Consider the following 26,676-nt stretch of genomic DNA (forward strand, 5'->3'; position numbering starts at 1 on the left):
ATCAAATTTTATATTTCTGCTCCTTTTATTAGCTTTCTAGCACTTGATCAGCTGATAGAGGCAATAATGAAATGTTTTTTATAAACTGGAGTTTGTAAGTCCTGTCCTGAGAATGTAATATTTCAAAAAATAGCCTAAGCTTTGGGGAAAAAACCAATTACAGAAACAGCATTAAAAATGCCAAGCACTGGGCAGAAGCAATTCTGGATCAGTTTAAAAAAGTGATTGATGAAACTCTAATCTGAGCTGAAGGAACAGTTTCACGACAAGCTGTGACCATTCCACACACTTCATTAGCTGCCATAATTAGCCTGGTGTTTCAATTTGTTAGAACTGGTGAGGACAATTTTACTCAGAATGCAAACATCAAAAAACAGGGTGCCTCAGACTTCAGAAGAGGCTGATGAGAAGCTTTTCTAGTCTCTGTTAACTAAAAGATTAATTACAGCTGATGGGAGGCTGTACTCTGATTGTCACTCTGTCTATGTGCATTACTTTTAGCATTAGAAGAAAGACATGGTTGACACTACGCTGCTCAATCAAGCAGCTTCGCATTAGTGTACAAAGTCTGTTAATATGCAATGTTTTTAATATTTCTCTTCTTCTTTTCCTTCTTTTTCCCCTAAGTTTGAGACTGTCATACCTAACAAGCTATACTTTAAAAGAGCAGGATATTCAGTTGCTAAGTATATGTGCTTACCACTTCTGTTGTTATTCCTTCATACAGCTACAGGTGAGAGATCCTAGAACACCTCAAAGTTACTGGCTGAGAATATTATTAGTTCTTATTATCACAGTTGAAATGTAAATTCCTACTCAAACAGTCTCATTATGGAAAACAAAAACAATACAGTTGTGAAACAGATATTGTGTGCATCATAGCTTTCTTTCTTATCCCCTTTATTTGAGGTGCTATTATCTCTGTACATTAACTCAAAGCTTGTAAGGTTATTTACATCGAAGTGAAGTCTGAATTTGAAGTGCAATGGTTACTCCTGAATAATTCCATAAAACTCTTATTCTAGAATATTAACATGTGGTAATACACCTACTCATAAATAACTCCTTATGTGGATATGCCTTTCAGTTTCCCCTACATATTTTATGCTGAGATAAACAAAAACCATAAGAGAAGAAAGAATAGTTTCTTATCTCTAAAGTCCCTTCCAACTCTAATGATTCTTTTCCATGATTCTGTGATTTTATCCTGAGTTTATAAAGACCATGTTGAAACCAGCTCTTCATTGCATTATATGAATAAACACTGAAGTGTATTCCAAAGTGAATATCATATTACTATTTAAAATGGAGCAAACCAGTTCAGAGTTGATTCATGATACAAATTTAAAAAAAAAAAGAAGCAGTAGCTACAAAAAGCAGTCTGTATTACTTATAGTCTCTCATCCACTCCAACATAAGTGCACAAAACTATATTTTACTGTGATTTTTCCTATTCAGGGAATGTGGCTTACTCTAAAATCCATTTCACTGCACTGAGGTCCTACTGCTCTGAGAATAATCTACTCTTGCTCTCTGGAGAGATCATCAAAACAACAAAAACTTGTAGCCTTTCTCTCAGCCTGAGCATACACCTGGCATAACCTCATAGAATCCATCCAGAACAGCTATAGGTATTAATAACACTACAAATTATACAGTCGTAATGGGTCAGTGTAACAAAATACGTAATTCAGGCATTATTTTAAGATGCAACATTCTGTAGTGCTAACTGTATCTGTTGCAGTAAGTCATCAGAGTATGTGCTTCTTTTCTTAGGCTTCAGGTTGTAAACTCACCACCAACACACATTTAAAGATGATATTAAAAAGTCTCCTCTTCTCTGAAAATGGGTAAGAGCATTTTATTCATTCTAAATAGCATTTATCTACATATTGATTATATTCATCATGGGTCAGATCCTTATCTGATGCAAATTAGCATAGCCCCATAGTTCTATCTCAGTTATGCTAGGTGCTGAGGATTGCTTCTCATACCTGCATTCTTCAACAGTTATATGGACCATGTAACTCTTAGACGACTGTGAAAAGCTTTCTGTTACCTTCATTTCAACTCTAACCAGCACAAACAAGGTCTAGATGAGTATTATCAAATAGTAAGTCATTTGCTTTTGCAGATATGTTGCATGAAGAATTTTAAGTGACTTCAAAATATAGCCTTTTTGATTCAATATTGTGGGAAATTGAATTGAGTTGAAATGCATTATGTTTGGCACATATATAAACAAATCTTCTTAATTCCAAGAATGCTGAACAGCCCATCCAAAACTGTCACCAAAAGGCAAGGCCAAGCACTCCCCAGTTTAATGTGAGGATTTTCAGTTCCAAAAAAGAAAATAATATCTAAATAGTGAACACCTCAAAACAATATAAACAAAACAAATCAGGTGTAACTTCAAACTCTACCATTTCCATCTCAACAGATTATTTTTTTTTTTGCATTAAAAGCTCTGCCACAAGTTACTGTAATGTACACTAAGCATGCACTGAAGGAATTGGTCAAGATACTCCATATCTAAAGTGTTTCTGAATAAACAAGCGGCTTTAAAATGTTTAAGTAATGTGTACAATGGGAATTATAAAGTTAAAACATGCATGTATCTCCCTCAAAATATTGGTTAAAGTTAGCTTTCACCAAAAAGCAAGATTTTCTTTTATGCCACAAACATACAAGTTACATTATTAAATGAGGATGGTAGGCAAAGCGAGACATTTATCATCCAACAGACAAATGACATAGGATTGCTAGTTAGACAATATAATAAGTACCATCTAATTTTCTCTTTCAAATCAATTTATTCTTCAAAGCCTTGGATCATCATCAAGGGACTGCATTTTCCCGTTGAGAAATTACAGAACTGAAAATCAGGTTTTATGAAATATTCAACTAGTTGCCGACAAACCCTTGCAAATAACTACTAGAATGGATTTGATTAGAAGAGTCATGACAGTATCTTTTCTAATGCAAATAACAGAATGTTTAACTCTTCTCAGTCACTACTTTGTAATATTCCTTCAAAATAAAACCCTGTAACTCATCAGTAACCTTCACCAGAAAGTTTTTTCAGCCTTTCTTTTCAGCCTTCCATTTAACAGAGATTCTTTTCTGCATTTAGTTAAATGGTAGCCAGAGATATATTTCATATGTTTTAATTTGCTTCACAGTGTTTATCTTCCTTCTACACCTAAGAAAACCATTTGAAAGATTGCTGATAGTTAATAATCATTTGCACTACATATATCAAGAGCAGCATTTTTCAAAGGCAGCTCAGCAGTGCTGACCTTAAGGATTTTCTCAAAGGAAAAAATCTACAGCTCAAGAACTTCTCCAGTGGGAGCCCTGAAAGTGATCTTCATAAGAAAATGTTATTTCTGTAAATATGACACAGTCATTCAGTAAGGAATCTGGAAAGCCCATTATGTCAACTGTCAAAAGTTGAAACTGTCATTTGCTTTTCTGGAAGACTGAATGGGTGCATATTACAATGAGAGATATTTCTTTCTAGTTGCATGAATGAGAGTTAATGTCTGGTGTTTCCAGTATTGGATATGACCTGCTCTCTCCATTTCCTTCTCAACAGTACATTATGACATTTACTGAAAAAATAAAAAAAAATCCATTAAGTTGCAAAAGTAGCTTTAAACTATTTTTTGTTACCCAGTTTCAGAGATTGCTTGCTCATTAAGCTAGTTTGTGATATTAAATTGGGCAATACTGCTTTTCTTCTGTGCTACCTAACAAGGTGGCTGAATGCCTGAACTCCAAGGAGCTCGCAGCTCTGAAGACTAATGCTGCAGTGGGAATCGCCTTATGTGGAGGCAGGGAATTACTCAAGTTTATTTTCACATGAAGATACAGCAGCATTCTGACTCACAATGGTTGTTCTCAGAGCAGAAAATACAAGCTACACAGTACAAAAGACTTTTGATTAATAGCACAGGAGGTATTGTTGTAAGACCAGATCCTTCTGTTTAAATGATTTGGTTTGGTGCAGGACTCAGGATAGGAAGAAAAGGAAGTAGCCTTATCTTGGAAACAGATAGTTGGTAACTCAAACCAAGGGTCCATTTGGAGCATCTGAATAGATACATCAAGTCATGCCAGCAGTAATTATCATACAGGAGCCATGTTATTGGCCAGGGTTTGCTGGAGTGCAACACAGTTTGGCAAGAACTCATTATTCCTGACATGGCTCATGAGGAAACTGGTAGTGTAACAAGCAAACTCTTACAGATCATCTAATAATTCCCCTACAATAGAATCACTTCTGGCTGCCATATTATGTCAGCTCTGCATTGCCTAGGAAAACACATTGCAGTTGGATTGGGGAACTAAGAATCTAATGTTCAAAATATTTGCTAGCTCTTCTCATTGTATATTAGTAACTTCTGTCACAAAGTATACTAGTAAATATGGCCTTAAAAGTTTTAAAACATGTCATAAGGGTCATAGTACAGATGCACATTCATTAGCCAATATCACCGTATTAGAAAATATTATTGTGTAATCTTTTGTTCCTAATTAAAATGAAAAGAAAACAAACAAATTCCTTTTTAAAATTGCCAGGAAGTCACAATTTCACAGAGAAAAAGTCTAAAGCTTCACACAGACATTATACCTATCTCAAGTCCAATCACTGCAAGGGTAGCAAAAATTCAGTTAAGGTGAAATTTAAATAAATTTCAGTATAGTCAGGGATGGAAAAGTGTGAACAGTGTATAAAAAAAAATTTGCCACATAATTACATCATCCACTAGAGACATGATTGTCTGGGCCTACAAGGGTTGAAACTAATTTTCAAACAGAACACAACTTTCCTCCTTCTTGTTCTATTTTTCCCTTGCAGTAGTACTACACAAAGTGGTCTCAGAAGAATGTGGAAGAAAATGAGTTGGCCATGGCCACGTAGAAGAGTCACACTCATTTTCTGAGGCACTGACATTTTCCAGCCGTATTTCCTTATTTCCAGACATGTAGGAAGAGGTAGATCTCTTCCCACATAGCTGGAAATAAGGGCCCTACCTGATAATGTGATTCCAGTTGGGCCATATCAGCAACAATGAAAGCCACAGAGGCCATGGAACTTTCAGAGGCAGCAGACTATATAAAATAGGATTAATTCCTTGGACACACAGAGGTGTTCTCTTTTTCATCATAGAAAGTCCAAACTTAGTTAAGTCATGTGAGAGGAACTATGCAGTTGAGCCATTCATAGATGTTTGATCCTTACAATCTTCTTTATGGTAGAAAGTAAGTCAAAGATCGAGAATTTTTGCCATAGCCTGTTATCTCTGTTATGGTAGCTAGGAAATTTCTGCCAGTTCTTGGACAAAGAGCCAAATTTACACCTAGTGTAAATCAATGAAACTCTCTACTTTGCATTATACTTATGTTGTAACATTCTTTATATAAACTCTGACTTAAAATACTGACATACACTGGTGTTCATCAGTTATATATGTCATGATTTAATTAAATAGTTCTGCAACTTCATATAATCTCTGTTGAAGGCAATCACAAAAAAAACCAAAATCAACTGAAGCTGTTGATTGTGCCTTTATCTATATTGGCTGAATTTGAGCCTGTAATTCTCTGCCTCTGGTGACAAAGATGGAGACGATATAATTTATATAAGGAACAAATATTGCCTGCTCTAATGGCTACACAATACAGTGTTAAAATGCCAGCACTGTTGACTACAGCCTAACTTCTTCTTCTCCACCAAAAACAGAATTGTGTTTGTAGTGAATTACAAGGGCTATTTTTTCTAACCTAGGCAAAGCCATGACAATCAGAAATATTTGAACTCAATATTTGATTAATGCTGGCAGTATTCTATAAGTGATTTCCACTCAACAGCATCTAATTATTTAATTATTTCCCATTATTAATGGAATGAAACAATTCAAAACAAACAGCTAGAATGACTGTTTTGCAGGAAGCTCATAATCATCAATTCATAAATGTAGAAATCTTCCTAAAATTATATTAGGCTAGCCTGTTGAACTTGAAAGGCATATTTTATCCCAATCAATGCATAAAAGCAAAATTATCCATAACTAAGGCATGTTTCTCTGCTGTACAGTTCAGCTGTAATGATCCCCACACACTGCACTTGCACATCAATTATGATAATCATAATCACGGTCGTTAAGCTGAATGTTCATTATTATCAGGATGCTGGTGACAGCAGATTCAATCATCGGGTGCAATGGGCAGGCAGTCACAGTCCCACCCAAGTTTCTGCAGATAGCGTTGTGCCACATTAAATCTATGATGTGTTCCACATCCCACTCCATTCCGAAAGCTGTAGACGGTAAAGGTCAACTTTATGTTCTGTGCAATATGCTTAGGTTCTCTAAATTAATTCTTTGCAGTACTGGGTATTTTTATGCTTTGTAGATAATAAAATTCTGTTTAGGGCCAAAATACCTGTGCAAATAATGAAATAGTGATGCAGTCATACTGTAATTCACCTATAATAAGGCATCAGAGGAAAGAATCTATCAGGAAGGAACATCTTAAAATGTCACTTCCTGAATTTTGCAAATAAGAAAACATTAAGTGCTACCATTAAAGCCAGTTTTCTAAAATGCCTATGCAAACTAATTCCAATAGGGATTAAAGACTGTAAGCTATAATTTCTGCCTCAGTAAATATGAACATATATGAGTGTTTTGACAACTGAAAGATTACAGTTAGCGTATTTGATCCCTGGAATGTCCAGCTACATTGGAACCTGTCATTGTAGATTACATTCACAGTGACTGGTAATTTTTTTATATTGATAATTCTCATATAAATGCTATCAAAGGCATTCCAAGGTATTTAGGCATATGATATTCAACTTAAAATACACAAGCAGTTTTATTTTTATAATTGTTTACAACTAAGTAAACTAACCATTCAGTTTCATTAGAGGTATAGTATTTCCATTTCTTATTTATTTTTAATGAAGAATTAGAATGAAACAGGTTTTCCCTTAACTCAGAAACTTATTTGAAATGTAAACGGAATGAGATAAAAATTTTCAGATTATAACTAGATGAAAAGAACTATTAACTTTTCCTCACATAGATATGGTAATTATTATGTTTAGAAGAAGTTCATGCTAATACCCTTTCATTTTCCAGAAGAAATATAACAAGGCATTATTTTTCATTGTTGTTCATTTTCCTTCTAAAGTAATTATATAATTTACATACTAATCTTTCTGTGACTGGAATTAAAATGCATACTTACAAACACATAAAAACTTCAGGAAAATATAACTAGGACATGCTCATGAACATACACAGGGAAACTTTTTTTTGTATGTAGTTTTGTAAAAAGCCAGCTAATACCAGCTAATGTCAAATAATACCTCAGCAGCTCAGAGGGGTCAGTGAGCCATTGCCAACTGAACTGACTCCTTGGAAGAAATTACGCAGCAGTTTGTTTTACCAGCAATAACAAGAGAAACTTCTCTAGTAGACTACTATAAGAAGCTGAATATAGATCATGGCAAGGTTATCAGCTATTCAGGTTGTAATATAAGTTGCATCCACAAAAATATCACCTCATGCGAAACTCAAAGGAGGAAAGTGTTAAGCAAAAATCTGATTTTTTGGTAATATTTTGATATGTGCCCTTTTGCCTGGTGATTCATTAGAACAGGATAATTTTGCTCATAGCACTGATATACACAAAGTTTTAATACAGTTTAGAAATAAGAAAGGGACAGAGAGTTCTTTCAAAGTTAACAGTTATGAAAGTATGACCTCACACCTACCTATAGGGCCTTTTCCATTAAAATATAGAGAGGAGGTGGAGGGTGTTGTTTTGTTGTTTCTTTTTTTAATTCTGATAATAATGACCCATTAAAGCAGCAGGTAGGTCATAAATAGCTCTTTTCTCCTCTTATCTCTCTGTTTGGATAAGCAGCTCCTAATTGGAGTTTCATATTGATTTAGAACTGGGGTTGGAAGGCTGTATGTCATGTTGGGTTAATGTACACAGCTATTCACCTCCAGAGATTTAGGTTGAAATCTATCCAAGATCACAAGTGAAGTGAGTTTAATTGTTTCAGCTAAGCCCATAATTTATATAATATTATATATATGTGATATGATATACAACATAAATATATTTATATTGTTTGATATCGTCATCTGAGCCTGATCAAGAACTGCTAAGGACTGGAAATGGAAGAATCTTTAAGGGCAAGATGAGTGCCACCAATTAGACTTTTAGATCTTTTTATATATCATACTTATATTTTGAGACTTCAACTAGTCATATCCTCCGCTCATTGCTTTTGAAAGATAAATCAAGATCTTAGAATCATAGAATGGTTTCGGTTGGAAGGGACCTTTAAAGGTCATCTAGTCCAACCTCCCTGCAAGGAGCAGGGATGTAATCTTTTTGTTTGAATGTTCATCTTTATACCTTTATTTGCAATGGGATTTAATTAATGTATATTAAAATACCAAAATTTTACTTCAAGCTCATTTTTAGAGCTTTAAGTTTTGAGAAACAATTCTTTAAAAAAATACTACTTCTCAAACTAAGATTCCTTGGAACTTCTTATATATTTACAAAGGTCAAGTTACTTTCAGGGAAATAAGTAATCATATCTTACAAAATCCCAGAATTGTTTAGGTTGGAAGAGACCTCTTGACATCATGAAGTCCAACTCCCCTACGCAGGTACAGCAGGCTGCCCAGGACCATGTCCAGTTGAGTTTTGAATACCTCCAAGGATGGGGACTCCATAGCCTCTTTGGGCAACCTGTGTCAGTCCCCTGTTTCCCTCACAGTTAAAAAAAAAAAAGTGTTTTCTCATATTCAGATGGAATTTCATACATTTCAGTTTGTGTTCATTGCCTCTTGTCCTGACACTGGACACTACTGAGTCTGAGAGGAGTCTGGCTCCCTCTTCTTCATTCCCTCCCATCAGATGTTTATATATATTGATAAGATCTCTTCCAAGCCTTCTCTTCTCCACACTGGAGTTTCAGCACTCTCAGCCTCTCTTCATACAAAAGATGTTCCAGTCCCTTAATTGCCTTTGTGGCTCTGTGCTGCACTCCCTACCAAGTCCATTATCCTTCTTGTACTGGGAAATTTTAATATGATTATGATACCCAATACAAATACAAGTAATGCAAACATTACACAAACTCATGTTAGAAGATGTTCTGAGGAAAATAATATCTCTTGTAGTACTATAAATACAGAAATACAAGGAATGCTCCTGACAAAGCAGTTTAATGAGACTATCTTAAAATAAAAACAGCTCTTCACTAATTTTTAGAATTTTTCAAAGAATGTAAACAGTAAAATATCTTGTTAGTTTTAATCAGGTTTTGCTATAATTTTCTTAAGGTTTATCTTAATGTGCAAGAGTAAACGTGCAATCTCTTTTAAATCAGAATGGGCAATACAGATAGAACAAAACTTTAAAAAACTTACAGAACCAAAGCTGTACTTTGGCTTTTCAATCCTTATCTTGTAGGTGGGAGAGGTGTTGAATTTCCTCAAATTTAACTTACCAGAGAGTTGAAGCCTGACATTTCACCACATAATCTCTAACAATGTGATTTTATAACATGGTAGAAAGATTTCCATTTGATTGCAGGCCCAAATTCACTTAGTTCTAATACAATAATAATCGTAAAAAGTAAACTATTCTTTAATTTTTACAGTGACTTACCTTGTCTGCTACCCACTTCTTAGGCTGTACTTCTCGGAAGTGTTTAATTCCATAAGTCTCTTGGCCATATTTGCCTGACCTATGAATTGATGGGTTATACTTTTCATTTTTATGATACGAAGAAAATGGCAGAAATCTGAAATTCAAGGATATTGAAATATCAGTTATGCTCTACTCTAGATGCCATAGGATTGATGTAAATCATAGATATCAATGCTGCCAGAGGTGACATGGAGACATGTTCCTGCTATTTTCCGCTACCTTCTTAATGTTCCCCCTAAGTATTTTCAGAGGATTACTGCAATTTCTCCTACACCTGCTTTTAAATTAAATTTGGAGCAAAAAGATATAGAGTTCCAACGGGATGAAATAAAGACTTTCTGTACGAAGATATAACTTGGTTTCATTGCATTATCACTTTGGCTGTACCTGCGCTACCAACTGGTGTGACGTGAAGAGAGAATGAGCAGGGTTCAATTTGCTGAGATCTGCATGTTGACACCTCAGATCTTAGCAGGCAGTGCAGTCTGTGCCAGCTGACAGTGGTAGGCATGCACCAAGCACAAGTACAGACCTCATTTCTGGAGAGCTTGCATCCACTTTACAAGTCATGTAGACTCCCAACACATAACCTCAACCTGATTGTTCCATCAGGATGGAAACATTTCAAGCATGCCACCAGTATAAGCATGAACCAAGGCAAATTTATTCCCTGTACCTTGAACTAGGTATGCATCTTTTGATATTTGTTAATCAAAGCTAAATGAACCGTACTCTCATTCAGCAGAATAGCAACTTATACAAATAGTATTGGTGACTTTCACGTATTGGCAGACAACAAAGCAAATAAATTATTTCTTCTGAATTCACAAATCGTGTACTTTACTCTCAAGTTATAATTACACCCTAATTAGCAATCTTTCAGAGTCTGATTATTTCACTTTTCTTCATACTGATGGTGGACTCCCTGCTTACACAATGCCGCTGAACAGTGAAGCTCCAGCTACTTGCTTTGGGCATGGAAGAGGTTTTCAGATGGATGTCCCTGACTCTCATGGACAACCACAGGTTTTCTGGGTACATTCCACAGCACACTGTATGGAGGACGGTGAAAGATATCTTATATATAAAGGATCTGCAAGAGACCCTACAAAGATGTCTTAGCTTCATCTATTTCAGTTTGCAAGAGAGTTACGGGAGCAAACAGATACCTTTAATATAAAGTAAAATCTTGTGAATTAAGCTTATCATTGCTGGTATTCTGAAAAAGCAACATGCATTCTTTATTCTACAAGTACAGGAAAGTTATTATACAGTAAAATTAGAAATATATGCTTCAGAAGTTTAAAACATCACTTTAACTGCCCTGACAATAGATGTAGTTAATTAAAACCTTTTCCTAGTTGAAAGCTTTTCAGAATCCAAAGTCCCCATAACAGTTAGACAATCAAACAATCTTTTTATAAAGATGGGGATTAAAATAACTTTCTTCATCCCTCAGCTGATACAGACTAAGGAAATTATTTATTTGGACTAACTGATCCATCAGCTGCTGTTTGAGTGTTTGTTTTTTTAACACCTCATAAAAATAAACTATTTTAGAATCTTGCCAGCTATATCAATTTATTTTATCAAGTACCAGAAACAAACGTCATATAAAGTTAGAAAAAGAAAAACACTGAGTTAGCAGACTTTTAAATTACACAAAGCTATAGTAGTATGTGTATACTCATGGGAAAGGACGCTCTCACATAAGACAGATTATGGTACTTGTAATGCTAATTTGCACATGGGATGGACATCACACACATACAAAAATTAATGTGGCCCCAATGTCCCAGAGAATACATTGAAGGTGCTGTGAGCCGGCTGCTCCACTTGCAGTTTTTATCACTTCTGAATTGCATTTTAATAGTACATTTTTCTTTTGTTCAGACATGAAAGAAAATTGGCTTTCTCAGGGGACTGGATAGCTGAGAAGACAAGGCTAGCAGTTTAGGGATTTGCCCATATACGCATAGAATTTAGTTGAGCCATAGCATTCATAATTCAATATGAATACTATGACTGAAAAATTTATACACAAAATGGCAAAAAGAATTCTTCAGGAAAGTAGAAGATAAAGCAAATTATTATAGCTTTACCTACAAAATTTCCTACGTAGAGGTTTTGACTTTACCTGGGATAGGTTAATCTTTGTCTTTTTGGCAAATGAATACTCAGAGTAATCTATGCCCTGCCATTACTCCAAACAAAAAAAACCCACATATATCGTAAGATACAACTAACAGTATGTTCTACATGTAGTTTAGCACAAATGTGATGTTCTGCACTCTGCTGCATACCTTCTCTAAGATCATTAACTGGAGTGTATGCCATATAGTCTGCAATGTATGCCTATGGCTGAGTAAAAAAAAAAAAAAAAAATAAATCAATGATGATTTTTTGAGGAAGAACATTGAACAATAAAAATATTAAAATTGAAATTAAAGAACATTAAAAATATAATAGAGTATAATAGTATAAATTAGTCTAAAGTAGAAACTTCCTTTTTTTTCTTCTGTCTATAGTTCTGCTGTCAGAGCCAGGTGGGCAGATCCTTACAGCAATAATGATCTACCTACAAGAAAGGATCATATGCTTGCAAACTCAGTGTCTGTTTAAAGCAAACAAGAATTTTCATTGCTTTCTGTGAATAAGTAATTAAAAGGAACATTAAAACAATTTTTTGTGTTAAGTAGGGTAACTGAATTAATGGGAGTCATACAAAAGTCATTATACCCCCACAACCAATAATAATAGTAAAAAGCAATAGCACTGCAAAACACTCAGTAATGGTATTGTATACTATAGCTCTATATATACACCTGACACAGCTTTTCCCCAAATTAATGACAGTATGTGCTCTGAATATGACAGAAGATAGAGTGATCGAAGGAGAAGAAAATTAAATCCAGACAATGGTATGATGCCATTATCAACTGCACAAGTTAGGACTTCAATAGGTTTTTTCTACAAAAAGCTCACTCACAGGATTTTTACGTCTGAGTTTCAACTTTTCCGTCTGATTTAAGTGTAAATTCAGAAATTCTTAAAGGTTTTCAGTAAATATGACAGAGATCTAAGTAGCAGGATCAAAGAAAAATTAAATTCTGTATTTTTGTTATATTGTGCCATAAAACATAGACAGTATAAGCTGAGCCTTTCCAAAAGTTGATGATTTAATGGGAGGTGAACTTTCTCTATAGAAATAAATTTAAAAATGAAAAATTATTTTATTTCACCCACCACAAAAGCTTGATGAAAGATATGCCAAAGAACACATTCAAGACAGGGGAAAAGAGTTGGAACTGAAAATGGGAAGCTATCTTAGGTTCCACAAATAGCATTATTACACATACACAACCTGAAGGAGGAGCAGGACCAAAGCTGGCAGTGTCACTGGTAGTGAAGGCCAGCTGCACTGTTGCCAGGACCACACTATGTTGAATCTAATTAGCGTAAGAAGACATAGAAGTCTCAACTTAGTAGCCAATCCTGGACCTGACAGCTGCTAGTGGCATGTATTTAAGTTTCAAAAAATACCCTACGTATTTGTTGTTAATTAAATAAAAATTGCTTTCTCTCTCCCTTCACTCATCCTGCCCTGCACCTCCCTGCTAATACTAATTTAATCTTTCAAATCCTTCTTTTGCCCACATTTTTACCCCTCGATGACCTTTCTTCTGGCATTCCTCATCTGCCATTTCTTCCCTCCATTCTGTCTCTTATTGTAGTATCTCTCACTATTGTGACAGGAGATGAAAGAGGCCTTTTAGACGCTGAAGGCTTTCCAATTGGATCAATTGAGACGGTAGAAGCAACAGTAGGTGCTAGGCTCTAATGTCTATGGCAACATGAGAGGAGAGAGCAGTAGCACAAATAGGCAGGATTTGTCAGGTCCATCATTTACTGCTGGGAGGCAGCATCCCAATGCTATATGGCACCTACCAACAGGACATAGTTTAGAGGCATTCACTTTTTCTTCAATTTAAATGGCAGCAGAAAACCAAAGTAGTCCTTCAGTATGTTCTCTGGACATGCCAAAGAGGCAAAATCCCAGCAGTCTAGCAGCGCAAGCATGTAATTCTGATACTAGATATGCTTCAAACTTTACCCAGGCTTCTGACAAAGAACAGAGAGTAGATCTACTGCCAGATTGCCATACATGCTGCACTACCAGGGCACAAAAAGACATATTAAAACCAGGGATCTAGAAGGAATATTCTGCTTACATGTTTTTTCAGACTTTCATAGTATTTGTATGTACTGAACATTTTTGTAATTTAGTAGTAGAAATACTACCAAAATCTTAACTCTAGATGAGTGATAGCGCTGTTAAATTTTTATCTGAAGTGATTCTATGCAATAGAAATTAAATTCCTTGTTGTCTTGATCTAATTCAAATAAAACAATTCTATCTCACTTTGAAGAAGACCATGAACAATTAGCTACAAACAAACTATGTTTCTCTATTGGGAAGCTGTGAATCTTCTATCTTTTTTTTTAAACAAAAAAAAAATTAATTTTAAGCTTTCAAATTTGGGTTATACTTGAAGTAATTTCTTCACAAATCCAACAGTGTCTTTTCACTCAGAGAGCAAAGGAAGAAGCAAAATGGTTTTCCATAGCAAAACAAAGGGTAGCCATTAGTTAGTTCATAATGTATGTTTATGAAAATCAAAGTGTTATTTACAAAAATAAAGACAGAATATTTTACTTAACATATCTAGTCAGATTAACTTTAGTGCAGTATTTTCGCCATAAGTAACTTATTATTAAAATATTGTCTACCTTAGTATACTAAACACATACTTTGTCAATAAACTATCAATCACTTTTATCCTAATGTCAGTAAATCTAAGAGTTTTCTGGCTGGTTTTGATTAACCCTTTTCAGTGATAATGTAAATTGACAAAGAAAAGCACAGTCAAATTCTTGTAGAAAGTAAAAGATCTCTTCTGCAGTGAATTCAGGAACTTCTTAATTATACACAGGCTTATTATCTGCATCCCTAGTGTTATAAAGTACCAGAACTTCATTAGAAAAATTAAGATGGAAAAATGAAGCCGCTACTTTGTAAATTTCCAGTGGAAATTAGCTGGAAGAAGCAGAGGAATACTGGATCAAAAGAGGGTAATCATGCTTAACTGTGCCCTAGAGCACCCGCATGTATAATACGATTTGCACAGTAACTACCTCTCCTATTACTGCTTGTTTGGAGTATTCTGTGTTAATGGGGTTAGCTAATTTAGTATTTTAACTTAAAAAGACTCTGCTGATTAATAAATGTTGCACACTATGCTAGTAATTAAAATAAATGGAAGAGTTACAAATAGAAGTTGAATTGTTAAGAAAACATTATCTGAAAATATATGATAATCCCTGTTTATCATAATACAATAACAGTCCGGAAAATATGCAAATTGCTGAAGTTGCAAAGCATATGAAAAATTAAGTGGAATTTGAAAAAAGTTTTCAGATATGTTTGTGTGACATAAAATGTAGTAGACATTTTCACTGCCGCCAAGTCAGACATATAGTAAAAGATCTTATAAATGTAGAAATTAAAATATTTTTTAAAAAACTTAAATCTTATCAAAGTGACTTGCTTTTTAAATTGTATTACCATTAGTAACAGGCAGCTCATAACACTGATGCTCTCCAAGTATAGAGCTTATTTAGATCATTAATTTCTCTGTAAGTGTACCTTTCATGCACAGCACTGTGTAGCACAGAAACACCTAAACCGGTTCTTAAGGAAAGCATTAAATTGCTGAGAATAAGCCCATGAGGAGCTTGGTGCTGCAATGTTCGCACAGCATGTGAGAGGCAGGGTGTGCAAATGTTGCACTCTGCTGCATTTAAGTGAAGCGGTATGTTTAGGACTAGCTTGGCTATCTCCGGTACAGCACCGAGCATGGGCATAGCCAGAAGCTGAGATGCCTTGCCTGATGTCACAGCAAAAGACTACAAGAAATCAGGAAACCTCAGCATTACACTATTGCAGGTTCATCCTTATTCTATCATCATGCTGAAACTCATTCTGATGTATGTTGACTTTATAAAGATGCTTAATAGTAAACTTTGAAGCATGAGGCATATTACACGAGACATTTACATTTACATTTTTGTTCTCTGGAAAATTAGGCCAGCATGCAGCTGCATGCAACTGAGTAAAGACCTTTCCCTGCTTAGTGATCGAAATCTGCCGGATCCAGCAGTTGGTGTCTCAAACTAGACAATAGTTTATTAAGTGGCCATCCGTAAGGAGTCCAATTGTCACTCCTATCCAGGTAGAGAGGGAAATCGCTTCATTTGTATCAAAAATAGCACAATAAGGCAGTAACAGCTTCAATTACATGATAAAAAGGAATCATTCTTATTAGGCTAGTTGCTCTTTTATTACAAAACAGGAAATTCCAGCTGTTGCTTTAAGTAAGCACAACATTTTCTCTTGGTTTCATTTGTACTGCTTCTGCCCGCCTCAACCTCTCAATTATTTCTGCAGTTTATCAGAAGCAAAAACTTTCTCGGAGCTTGAAATCCTTAGCGAAAACATATTACCACTTTAAAGAACTCTGATAATCAGAAGTGAGTGGGAATTCTGAATGTGGTCAGAAATTGCAGGTATACACTGACGATACTTCTGTCTTAGGAGACACCACACAATACTCACTCCGGAAATACACAGATCAAGGATTCAGTTTGTCACTTTATGCAAACACAAGCTTTCTCAACAATTGCCACACGCTTCCGCTGTTCATTCTCTCCTTATTTTCTAAAACAGGAGAATAATCAGCATTGGAAGCGCTACCAGGAAGAAATACAGTCCCAAAGTACACAATTATATAGAAAAAGAGAGAAATTTGTCAATTCGTAATAGGCACTGCTGAGAAAAAACTAATGTAGACTCAGAGTAACCCTTTGCTGACTCCTCCCTGGAGACTGGCATCCCACACAGCAGCTGCAGCATTACTAGTGAGCGTTGGTCCTGATGATGACCTGCAACTCTGTCATCACCTTTTCAAGGTTACAGATGTGACCTTGCATGTTTGGTTGAATATGAAGCACAAACGAAATGATCACAGCCTGAAAATGTATAATACACTATGCATTTAGCGTGCGTGAAGCTGAGAATCACTGGTGTTAGAACACTGCTCCCGTGCATTGAGGATGGCACTAAATGCTTCCTTACCCATAAGGTAAATAAAGACTCCTCATCAATTAATATATGTCAAAGTTGGAGATTTCAGATTTAAACTTTGCAAGACCAAAGCTTCACAATCCAGTCACTGAAGAGAGTCAGTGCAGTATTTATTGCAAGATCTGACCTTCTGAAATGGTTGAGACAGTGATGTCTGGGGTAAACTTCATCAGAGAAAGACTGGGCTATATAGTCACGCCTATAAATGAAGAATATCATCCATCCTTGCTTGGAATGCGTCAGTCAAAACTTACTCAGTGAAAAGAACAATTTAAACGAGAGGCAGAACATTAATTATTACCTAGTGTTTTGTGGGTTTTTAATTCCATTGGCAGAAGCTAGAAATAAAAATTAAAAAAAAAAATGTCCTAGATTTAAGCTGAGATGTGAAAGTTAAGCTGCTTCCCCCTCACTCCAATAAATGAAAAAATACAGAGAGGAATGGAAAACTGAAGTACATTTTTACTTGTTATTTAACTCGGTTATGGTTGTGGTATGAAAGGAATAAAAAGAACTACTTTAATTTTTGGCACCAAATATAAAAATTAACATTGCCTAAAAGAGGAAAAGTAGCTGAACTAAGAGATTAAATCTGGTTTTGAGTAGAATTTCCATTTAAAGTCACTGTTAATATTAAATCAGGGAAAATGATCCAACAATAAAAACATAGAAGCCAAAGCATGAAAATGCAATTGGTTCTGGCATTCTCAAGTTCCAGTTCTGAAGCTGGCACATGGCAACAAGGAGCTGATAGAAAAGCTTGAGACAGATCAAAGATAGCAAAGCATCGTGCCCCTGTTAATCTGTGGATCACAGGCTGCTCATAAGGAAAAGTGAATTCCTTTCTGTCCTGAATTCTGGTATTAAAGTGTCAAAGGATTGCCAAGAGCAGTGAATTCAAGGGAAATGTTGACAAAACATCCATTTTTTTCTAGTTAACTACAAAGCCAGAGCAGGTGACTTAACAGGCTTTTATTATGATCGGATAAAAGATTTCCATCAAGATAAGAAAATAATTTTATATATTTTGGCAATAGGCTTAGGTCTTTGGGGATAGAAGCCTTCAACCTTTTTGGATGGATTATGTCTGTATTTGGGATTGTATGGAAAAGAACCGTCCTGTCTGACACGATTACAGACTCTGTGGCTTAGGATACCAAACTGCTTCAAAGATGATTACAGTTTTCGCATCATGTTCTAACATGCAATATACGCTGCCTTCCCTTCCAAGTGAGCTTTGGGAGTTTACTGGGAGAGAACGCAAGTCTCATTGGCATGCAGCACCATTTTTTCCTCCCATAGTCTATAAGCTCCCTGAATACAAAGACTGAAACAGTATTTTTTTCCTTAGCAAGGTGCATGTGGCAAAACAGAATTTGCATTTGTTTTCTTATTTCCCATTGAACCCATCTGTTGCATCACCTATTACTATTATTACAAGTTCTTCTGTACATTCATTGATATGGATGGCACATGTCACAAAATTACAAGATAGGGTCTCTGCCAGAACAGTTTATAATCTAAGGACACAGAACTTAGAGGTACGTACATAGAATGTTTGCTAGTAAGCTGTCAGGTTTGACATTTCATTTTGTCAGGCATGAAAGGTTTCTGAACGCAACAGAATAAAGAAAACATTCTCCTTACAATATAAGAAAAAACAAATAACTTACTCATTGTCATGTATAGAGTTTCTCCATTCCTCCCTTTTAAATTCCTTCTCTAGTGGTGAATTGATTGCTGCTGCCACGTGGAAGGTTGGCTCCAAAGGCTTGTAGCGCTGCCGCAATACTTCAGCAGTATCACGGAAAGGCCCCTGAAAGGTATAAGATAAAGTAAATTTTTTATTGTGAGGTTACAGTTCTTCTCTTTCCTTCTTTTATTCATGACACATCACTGATGAAAGAAGATATAGAATGTCTGGGAAGTGTAGCAAGACTTTCGTTCCAAAATAATTAAGGCAGTTCATTTTGATAGAAAGTTACAGATAACACAAAGGTTGATAACATGGTCTAAAGCTCCAAAGAGGGAATGAGAAATGTGCAGATATATTTAACTACTAATAAATATTTATTATTTTAAAACAATACCTTGTTAGAACTGATTATGAAACTCAGTTTTTCCTTAGAAAAAAAATACGTGAAATAAAATCTAATACACAAGCATTAACTGTATCTAGGCTCTACTTAAGCAGAAGCTTAACCCTTTTCATTTTCATAGGATAAATGTTTCACCTTAAAGAAGATGCTCTTTTCAATTTAACCATAAAGTTATCTGGAAGGGAACTTAATACATGACTTAAGATGTAATTCTTCTAATACAATTCAAGCTAATTACTTTAATAGTATAGTCCATTTTTGAAAAGTCTAATTTCACATTAATTTCACTATTCTTTAAAAAAAAAGTTTGTAATTTTTTTTCACAAGTCTCTATATATACATATTTTTTTTCCCCAGAGTATATTGTTTAATAATTGATCATATCAGTACCTACCATTTAACAACACCGACAAATAGCAGCAGGAAGTCCTTTCCTGCACCGTCAAAGTGGCATATCCTGTCTTGCTTTTAATACTAACCAGTAAAAAGCTACTTGGAGTATAATTAGTGCCATATTACAGTCAGGACAATTTAGTGGCAACTCTGGATTTAGAAATGTTGCTAATTAATTTTGACTTTATTTTCATCATTGTTGATCCTGCAATGAACTAGTGAAACCTTCCGAAACTATGAACAGACAAAGAATCCTAATCACAGCCTTTATTCTTAAAGATATCCTTCTTTAAATAGGTTATCACTAACAAGTCACAGCTGGAGTTACTGCAAGCACTGAGTGAAGACTGTGGGGCTAATAAAAAGAAATGATTCACGCCTCATTTATGTTCACTTATGTTTTACATTAATAGAAACCAATAATAGGAACCAGTTACCATAAAAGTCATGGACCGTAAATAACACAAATGGCAAATAAGTATCATCTAGTACTTTTCACAGCTGGACAGGAGGATTGCTATATTTGAAAGTAGTTAATGGATTTTTATTGGAACTTTACTTTTTAAAGGCACAGCACCATGATTCGGAGATCTTTTTAAAGACCCTAGTAAGCGAGTATAGTATTTACACTTCCTGCTTGATATTTTCTTGCTTCTACTTTCTAAGTCTGCATAAAAAAATACGTTCATTTGATATGACCACAATAAGTCTTTAAAAATAGAATGAAAATGTTATCGCCTGTGAAACAATAATCAGAATAATACTAGAACAGGACATTAAAACTAGTAAGCAATGTTTTAGTAACATATAATCTGATTATCAAGTTATTTAAAAAGTTTAACATTTATAATAAAAAATGAATACTCTGTATTGCAAGATGATTGCATGAAGTAGATATACGGAGTAAAGAAGAAAGAAATGTGATATTGTCAAATAATATCCAGATAAATATGTTTTCTTTTAGAAAATATTCTTTCAGAATATTGTTTTTCTTCTTCATGGTAAAATATTGACTCATATTCCATCAGGGTAAGGTCCAAAACAGATATCCAAGCAAGGCCTTTTTTTCCGTCTTTAATTTCTAAGACCTTCTAACTCTTTCTCAATCCATTTCATTTCTCAATCCATTTCATTTTCAAACGAAATTAATAGAGTCCAACTACTAATAAAAGGAGGAGGGAAAGAGCGTAACTAAGCAAAGGTCTCTCAAACAAGGCTGTGTCACTGCTAATGAAAGTAGAACACATATATTAGAATATTAATATAGAATATTAAGATAATTGTAAACATTCCCTGCAGATTTTCCCATTCCTCTGAATCACACATTTGAAGAAACATACTTATCAATAGGTACCAAAGGAACACATCTAAGATGACAAGACCTCTAAAAAATCCATTTACCTATGTTCATTTTGCAAGATTAACTTTATGATTTATGGAATCTGTGGTAGAATGGTGCATACAAATGTTTTTAAATCCAGTGCCTGCAAGCATTTCAGGCATCCTGCTTCAAAATGGACATCTTCCTGGGGAGGTCAGGCTAGGAAATGAAGGGAGGGAGTCAACCAACAGTTTTCACCATAAAGGCAATTCACACAGCTCTATGCTCTACGTTTGGAATTTGTACTGAGCAGCATAAATCTTCTGGCTACCGACTGGTCTGCCAAATAACGGTTAGCAGATCGGCATTCTTAATACTTTACCATAAAATCAGAAACTCCTGATAAAAATTATGATCTCATGAATGAAATAACACGTTCTTCACTGCCCCCATTCCAGAACAGCTAACTGCATGCAAAAAATCTCCTAAAAATGGCGACGTGCTTTCTGTTATTAATGCCTTTTAATGAACAGATGACTAATTTTGGCATTATCTGTGTTTCCATCAAACTGTAATTCTAGTTAACTCAAGTAATAAAAATGATAGATCTAACTGATATACAACCATCATTAAAACTTTTCGTTTAAATACACTACCTTACATACACAGAGCTTACCTACAAAATGCTAAATTTCCATTTTGCTAAGGGAAAGCTGTTAGATAGCTAATTTCTGTTCTTTTAAACATATATAATTGACATTCTCATATAAAATATCCAACCCTAAGGGTAATACAAATTTTAAATACCTGAAAGAACAATGAAGTAACAAGTGACTTACAGTCGGTCTGGTAGACATCAGAAAAAGAACCTTGGTGCCAAAAAGTGTAAGCACAGAGAACTAGAACGTAAGTATATCTACTAATTAAATTCCTTATTGTCACACCAGAGAACTTTCAGGATGATGTGTTCTCATGGGTTTTCATTTCCAGCTGTTTCATCAGCTCAAACCAGTGTCCTTTCCTTAGACACACAACCCTAAATTGTCAAAGTGTTGTGCAGGGATTTAGCCGTGTGACTCCCATTAACATCAATAAGAGTCGCGTAGCTAAATCCATATGCCGTGCTTTGAAAATTTACCCCACAGTGTACATCCCAGGGTGCTGAAAGGATTAAAGTATTATATAGTAAATTCTCTCTTTGAGGTGCAGAAAACAAACAGAACTCTTCTGGTTTGTTCCAAAAGGCTATCTGTGCACTGTGTGCAGTGTGTGTGTGTGCATCTGAACTTAGAAAGGTCTATAAGATATTAGAAGTCCAAAAAGAATCTTGTAAGATGCTTTGTATACAGTAAAGCAGTTATGCAAGAGCAACTTAACAATGGAAAACCTCTGAGTTCCCTCTTTATTTAAAAGCACAACTCCTATACCCTGTCTACTAGGCAACATCTTCCCCTCTATCCCGAGAGACAGTGCATTCAGTCACAACCCACTGAAGGACCATCATAGTCCCTTTGGTCCCAGAAGATAAAGCTATAATGCCATATTTATCTCAACTCCAAACTCCCTGATCACCCAAACTGTTTTTTGGCTCACACTTTGTCTCAATTCTAATGTGAGTCAAGGCGTTCATTCAATGAAGAAGCTCAAGCAGTCATGGTAGGGAGAACATAAGTCAAGGAGGAGAATTGCCCTTACTATTATAAGCAGTGTAGATCTCTGAGTTTCTGAAGACATTTTGGCCATTCAAAGTCAAACCACAACTGAAAGTGTATGTTTGAAGTAAGTAGAATGTTCAGTATATTGGGCAAACTGAAAAATCATTCAGAACAGAGGAAAAGGCAGAATACTTATATCCCTAAAGTACCTGTATCAAGCATTTACTGGCAAAAGCTACATGTCATTGTACTGTCATCAAGTGAGGAACATAAAGGTCTTAAAAGTCTATTTGCTGTGTACATTGGGCATATTCCCAGCAGGTTTTGATAATAAGGTGCAAAAGCTGTTTTACCCTATTGTGATGTTCACTCTGATGCATTATCTCAGAGATCTCCATTACCTTACAGAAGAGAAAAAAAAAAAGCTATCTGCAACTTATGTTGACATTAACTGAAATTAAAATTGAGACCATGACAGTTAAGAATGGAAGGTGGGCAACTTGGCTGTGATACAGAACAAAATGTAGACATTTTTGTAATTAAAGCTGACACACAGCTAGTGGACACAAAAGAGCAGGAACTATTCTATACTGAGAGGATATCTCTTGGCCTTCATAGGGAAAACAAATGCAAAAGAGGAAAAAGTTATCACAACTGGATAATTTGTCCTACTACTTTACATTTTTCCTATTGTTTTATTTATTTAAAATTGGAAATTAAGAATTCTACCTGTTATTAACCATAATATTGATATTCAATTATACCAGAAATATCTGAAATTACTTTTTTTCCCCCAAAGAACAAAAGCAAAATCTAAATAATTCTATTTAGCTGTTTTTACATGCCACTTAGTTTTCTTTTTCTTTATGCTAAATCTGTTTCAAAGACTTTACATCATGAATGCAAGCACTAGATCTAGATATAAAACCAAATCCACAAAAGGGATTTTTTGACTCAATGAATCAACTGGAGATATTTTATAGTAATCTATTATAAAATATATGAACAAACGCTGCCTTAGAGACACTGAAAAATGTTACCTGAGGTTTCTGTCTGACAATAGGTGGCAGAGGCTGTGCTGTGGAGAACGTCGGAGGCCTTCTACAAGTTGGCCAGCCATAGAGCTCAGACACAAAGGAACTCTTTTCCTGCCGTGTGTGGCTCAATGGCTTTGACTTCCGTAGCAGCAGTTCCATTGGGTCTGGGGATTTTCTGAACGGTGAATTGTAGATGCCTGCAATCTGAGCAGAAGATGGGGTTATCTTTTACTTCAACTAACTTAAAACTCATTCTTGCATTTATTCTATAAATCAAACAAATTAAAAATCCCTATATAATAAAAAGTTTTACATAAAGTTTCTGACTATTGACATGGGATAGATCTAGAGTTTAAATGCATCTCTGGGCATTGCATTACAGTTACACAAGGGTTTAAAAAAATAATGTAACATATAATCTGGGTTTCAGCCCTTCAAAGTGGGGTAACTTTCATTTTATGGAAGGAAGAGCTTCTTGTATGTCAAATCCGTGTTTTCTTTCAGTCACATTTAATCTTCCACCTTCCACAGCAGTAGTCAAAATATGCCAGTTTTCCCTTAAAAAATAATTAAAAGTGTACAAAATTTCATCTAGTTTTAAAGGCAAACTATTGTAGTCGTTTTGAAATTTAAAGTTTAATTTAAATCCGTATACACAATAGGAACAAAAAATATATTACCTACTATTTCCAAACACATACTTAAAGAGTGAAATAAAGGCTTATATAAGGGAACATAACTCTTGTTCCTTTGAACTCTGTGCTATCTGACTCACAATGTGGACTAAGACAGTGGCAACTGTAGCATTTTTAAAAGTAAAACTGAGTGATTGGTTAAGGGGAAATACAAGAAAATTTATGGACTACCAAAACCCAGCAATTGCTTTTTTCCAACAAAATGCTCACATTAAATTCCTCTAACTATTCAAATATATTCAGTTTCAATAGTAAAAAACTTGTGAAAAACAAAAATTTAGAATAAAATTTTTTGAATTAAACTGAAAGATTAATTCTTCACTGAATTTGACATTTAATTTTTTCAGGATATATCATTAATTGCATCACTAGTGTGATCTAATATAACAATTACTAATATAAAGCATACATTTCAAATTCTGAACTAGTAATCTACATCATTAACAATCTGTGAATATCTGGCAAGTCAAAATTATGTGACAGACTGTTCCAAAATCATTGCTATAAATGTAGGGATTTTATCAGCTGTATATAAACAATTCTCAAATAGACATATGTGAGTTTACTGAATTAATTATGAACTGTTCCACATGAAAATTCCTATATTACATTGCACAACGCCACTAAATCTCCTATAAAACACATGATATATGCTTAAAATACACCTGGCAAAATTTAATTTGAAGATACTGAGTTACTTTAAGGATAATTATATTTTCTACAACAGTGTACTCAAAGTATTCTTAAAACTTTTAAAGTAGGTTTGCTGAGTTAAATAGATTCTCCTTTGCTTTTATCATAATTTTAATTTGCTAAGAAGTATTGAATAAAAACACTAGGAAAACAAATAAGTTTTGTGATGCAAGGAAAGGTAAGGAAAGTAGTAAATATTTAAAATCTTGCATTTCTCTTTTGGAACAATACTGGGGATCCATGAGAAAACTAAGTAGAGCATCAGCCTCCTCATAAAGTATTAATCTCTCGGGGCTGAGAGGATTGAACACTCTCCAATTAGCTCTAATGCATTTTTCATTAACATATCCTACTGGGTAGATCCAATTTCTTGTGTCAAAACAGTTAAATAAGGCCCATATAAAACTTACTGTTTAATGTACAAAAATATTCAGAGATAGTAGCTTATTCAAAATATTGTTTGACAATGCAATGTTTTATGGGCTATATTCTTCAACTCTTTAATGGATCTGGCCCTAATGCCAGTTTATTTTGGCCCTCTTCTTTTATGTTCCCCTCTTAGTGCAAACCCTATAAACTGTTCCACTATACTATCAGTCTAAATGGGAAAGAGGATATGAATAGAGATAAGTGGTAGAAACATATGTATGCCAAATAACTACTGGTCGTTCCTTCAGCTCTTCAGTATGCCAAACTGAAATGGCAGGGATCCATGCTTCAAACAGCAGGCACGCAGAACCACTGGAGCGAATGTGAAATTGCAGGTCCATCTGTATGACCTGTAAAATCCAGCTGTATCTTAAAAATTTGGTTCAAGTCTGGCTCTTACTCACACAAACATCTCATAAAGTTACAGATTCTCCTAATACTGTTACTATTTTTGTAGCAGTTCTTACATTGTCCTATTGCAATTTTCTTATCAGCCCAGTACATTTTTCCATCTGAATACTGTGAGTGCATGCTACATAATATACATTCCATATGTTGACTCGGGCTTTATTGCACTGTTCCACAATTTTTGAATGCATTTACACTATATACTTGTTGCACAAGTTCTCTCAAATATAAAATGCCAAGGTCTTCCATATAAATTATGAAAATTTGTGGAACACCACCTAGCACCCATCTTTGAGGAAATATGAAATAAAACAAGACCTCTACTCAGCGTGTTAATTCATTTCTGCATACCCGGTAAATGGACCCAGATTTGGCACAACAGTTCTGGTGACCCAAGTAAGACTGCCATACAGCCTTTCTTTTCTGCTACTTCATCTTTTCCCTACTTTAATACAATATTCTCTCAACCACAAAGCCATTGTCGTTATTGCTGCTTTTTCAATGGTAGGAAAGTATCTGTCTTGAGATATTAGCTCATACTTCAATTCCAACATTTTCCCCACCTTTAGACCATAAGAAAATATGCTACCCTCCAAAGCATTATGACAGGTTACAGAAAGTACCTCTTCTCTGCAAGGGGAATGACACATTTTTCTGTACTCGTGTTCTTCACAACTAAGAAGGGCCTCTGTCAAAGCCAGCTTTCTGGGACTTCATTTCCAGGAACAATTTTCTAAAGTGACAAACACTATGGGGAAATCTGTGCTAACCGTTAAAAACCCTACAACTGAGTTATTTGCAGTACTGTCATGCTAACTTCCACCTCAATAAGACCAAAGAAATCTCAGGAGGGGACTCTGCTAATAGCTTCTTGCTAACCTCCTTGCATCAGGCCCTTCTGGTGAATGGTGGCCCAGTGGTGAATATGGCAAATGAGGTGTGAAAGCACAGATTTTTTTTTTTTTAAGACTATGGTTCTGACTCGTCAG

At 35.1% G+C, this 26,676-nt stretch overlaps 1 protein-coding gene across 1 annotated transcript in view; it reads right to left on the reverse strand.

The window, feature by feature from the left end:
* SPATA17 (spermatogenesis associated 17) overlaps positions 1–26,676 on the reverse strand; it is an 86,908-nt gene that overhangs the window by 9,584 nt on the left and 50,648 nt on the right. Inside the window, exons 7-9 of the mRNA XM_086745218.1 lie at positions 23,466–23,666; positions 18,631–18,773; positions 9,712–9,847 (exon numbers count right to left, since the gene is read on the reverse strand). Of these exons, the coding sequence (XP_086601344.1) occupies positions 9,712–9,847; positions 18,631–18,773; positions 23,466–23,666 (480 nt within the window). The remainder of the gene's footprint in view (positions 1–9,711; positions 9,848–18,630; positions 18,774–23,465; positions 23,667–26,676) is intronic.

The sequence above is a fragment of the Chlamydotis macqueenii genome, chromosome 3 (assembly GCF_036417535.1).
Source record: "Chlamydotis macqueenii isolate bChlMac1 chromosome 3, bChlMac1.mat, whole genome shotgun sequence".
Taxonomy (NCBI): domain Eukaryota; kingdom Metazoa; phylum Chordata; class Aves; order Otidiformes; family Otididae; genus Chlamydotis; species Chlamydotis macqueenii.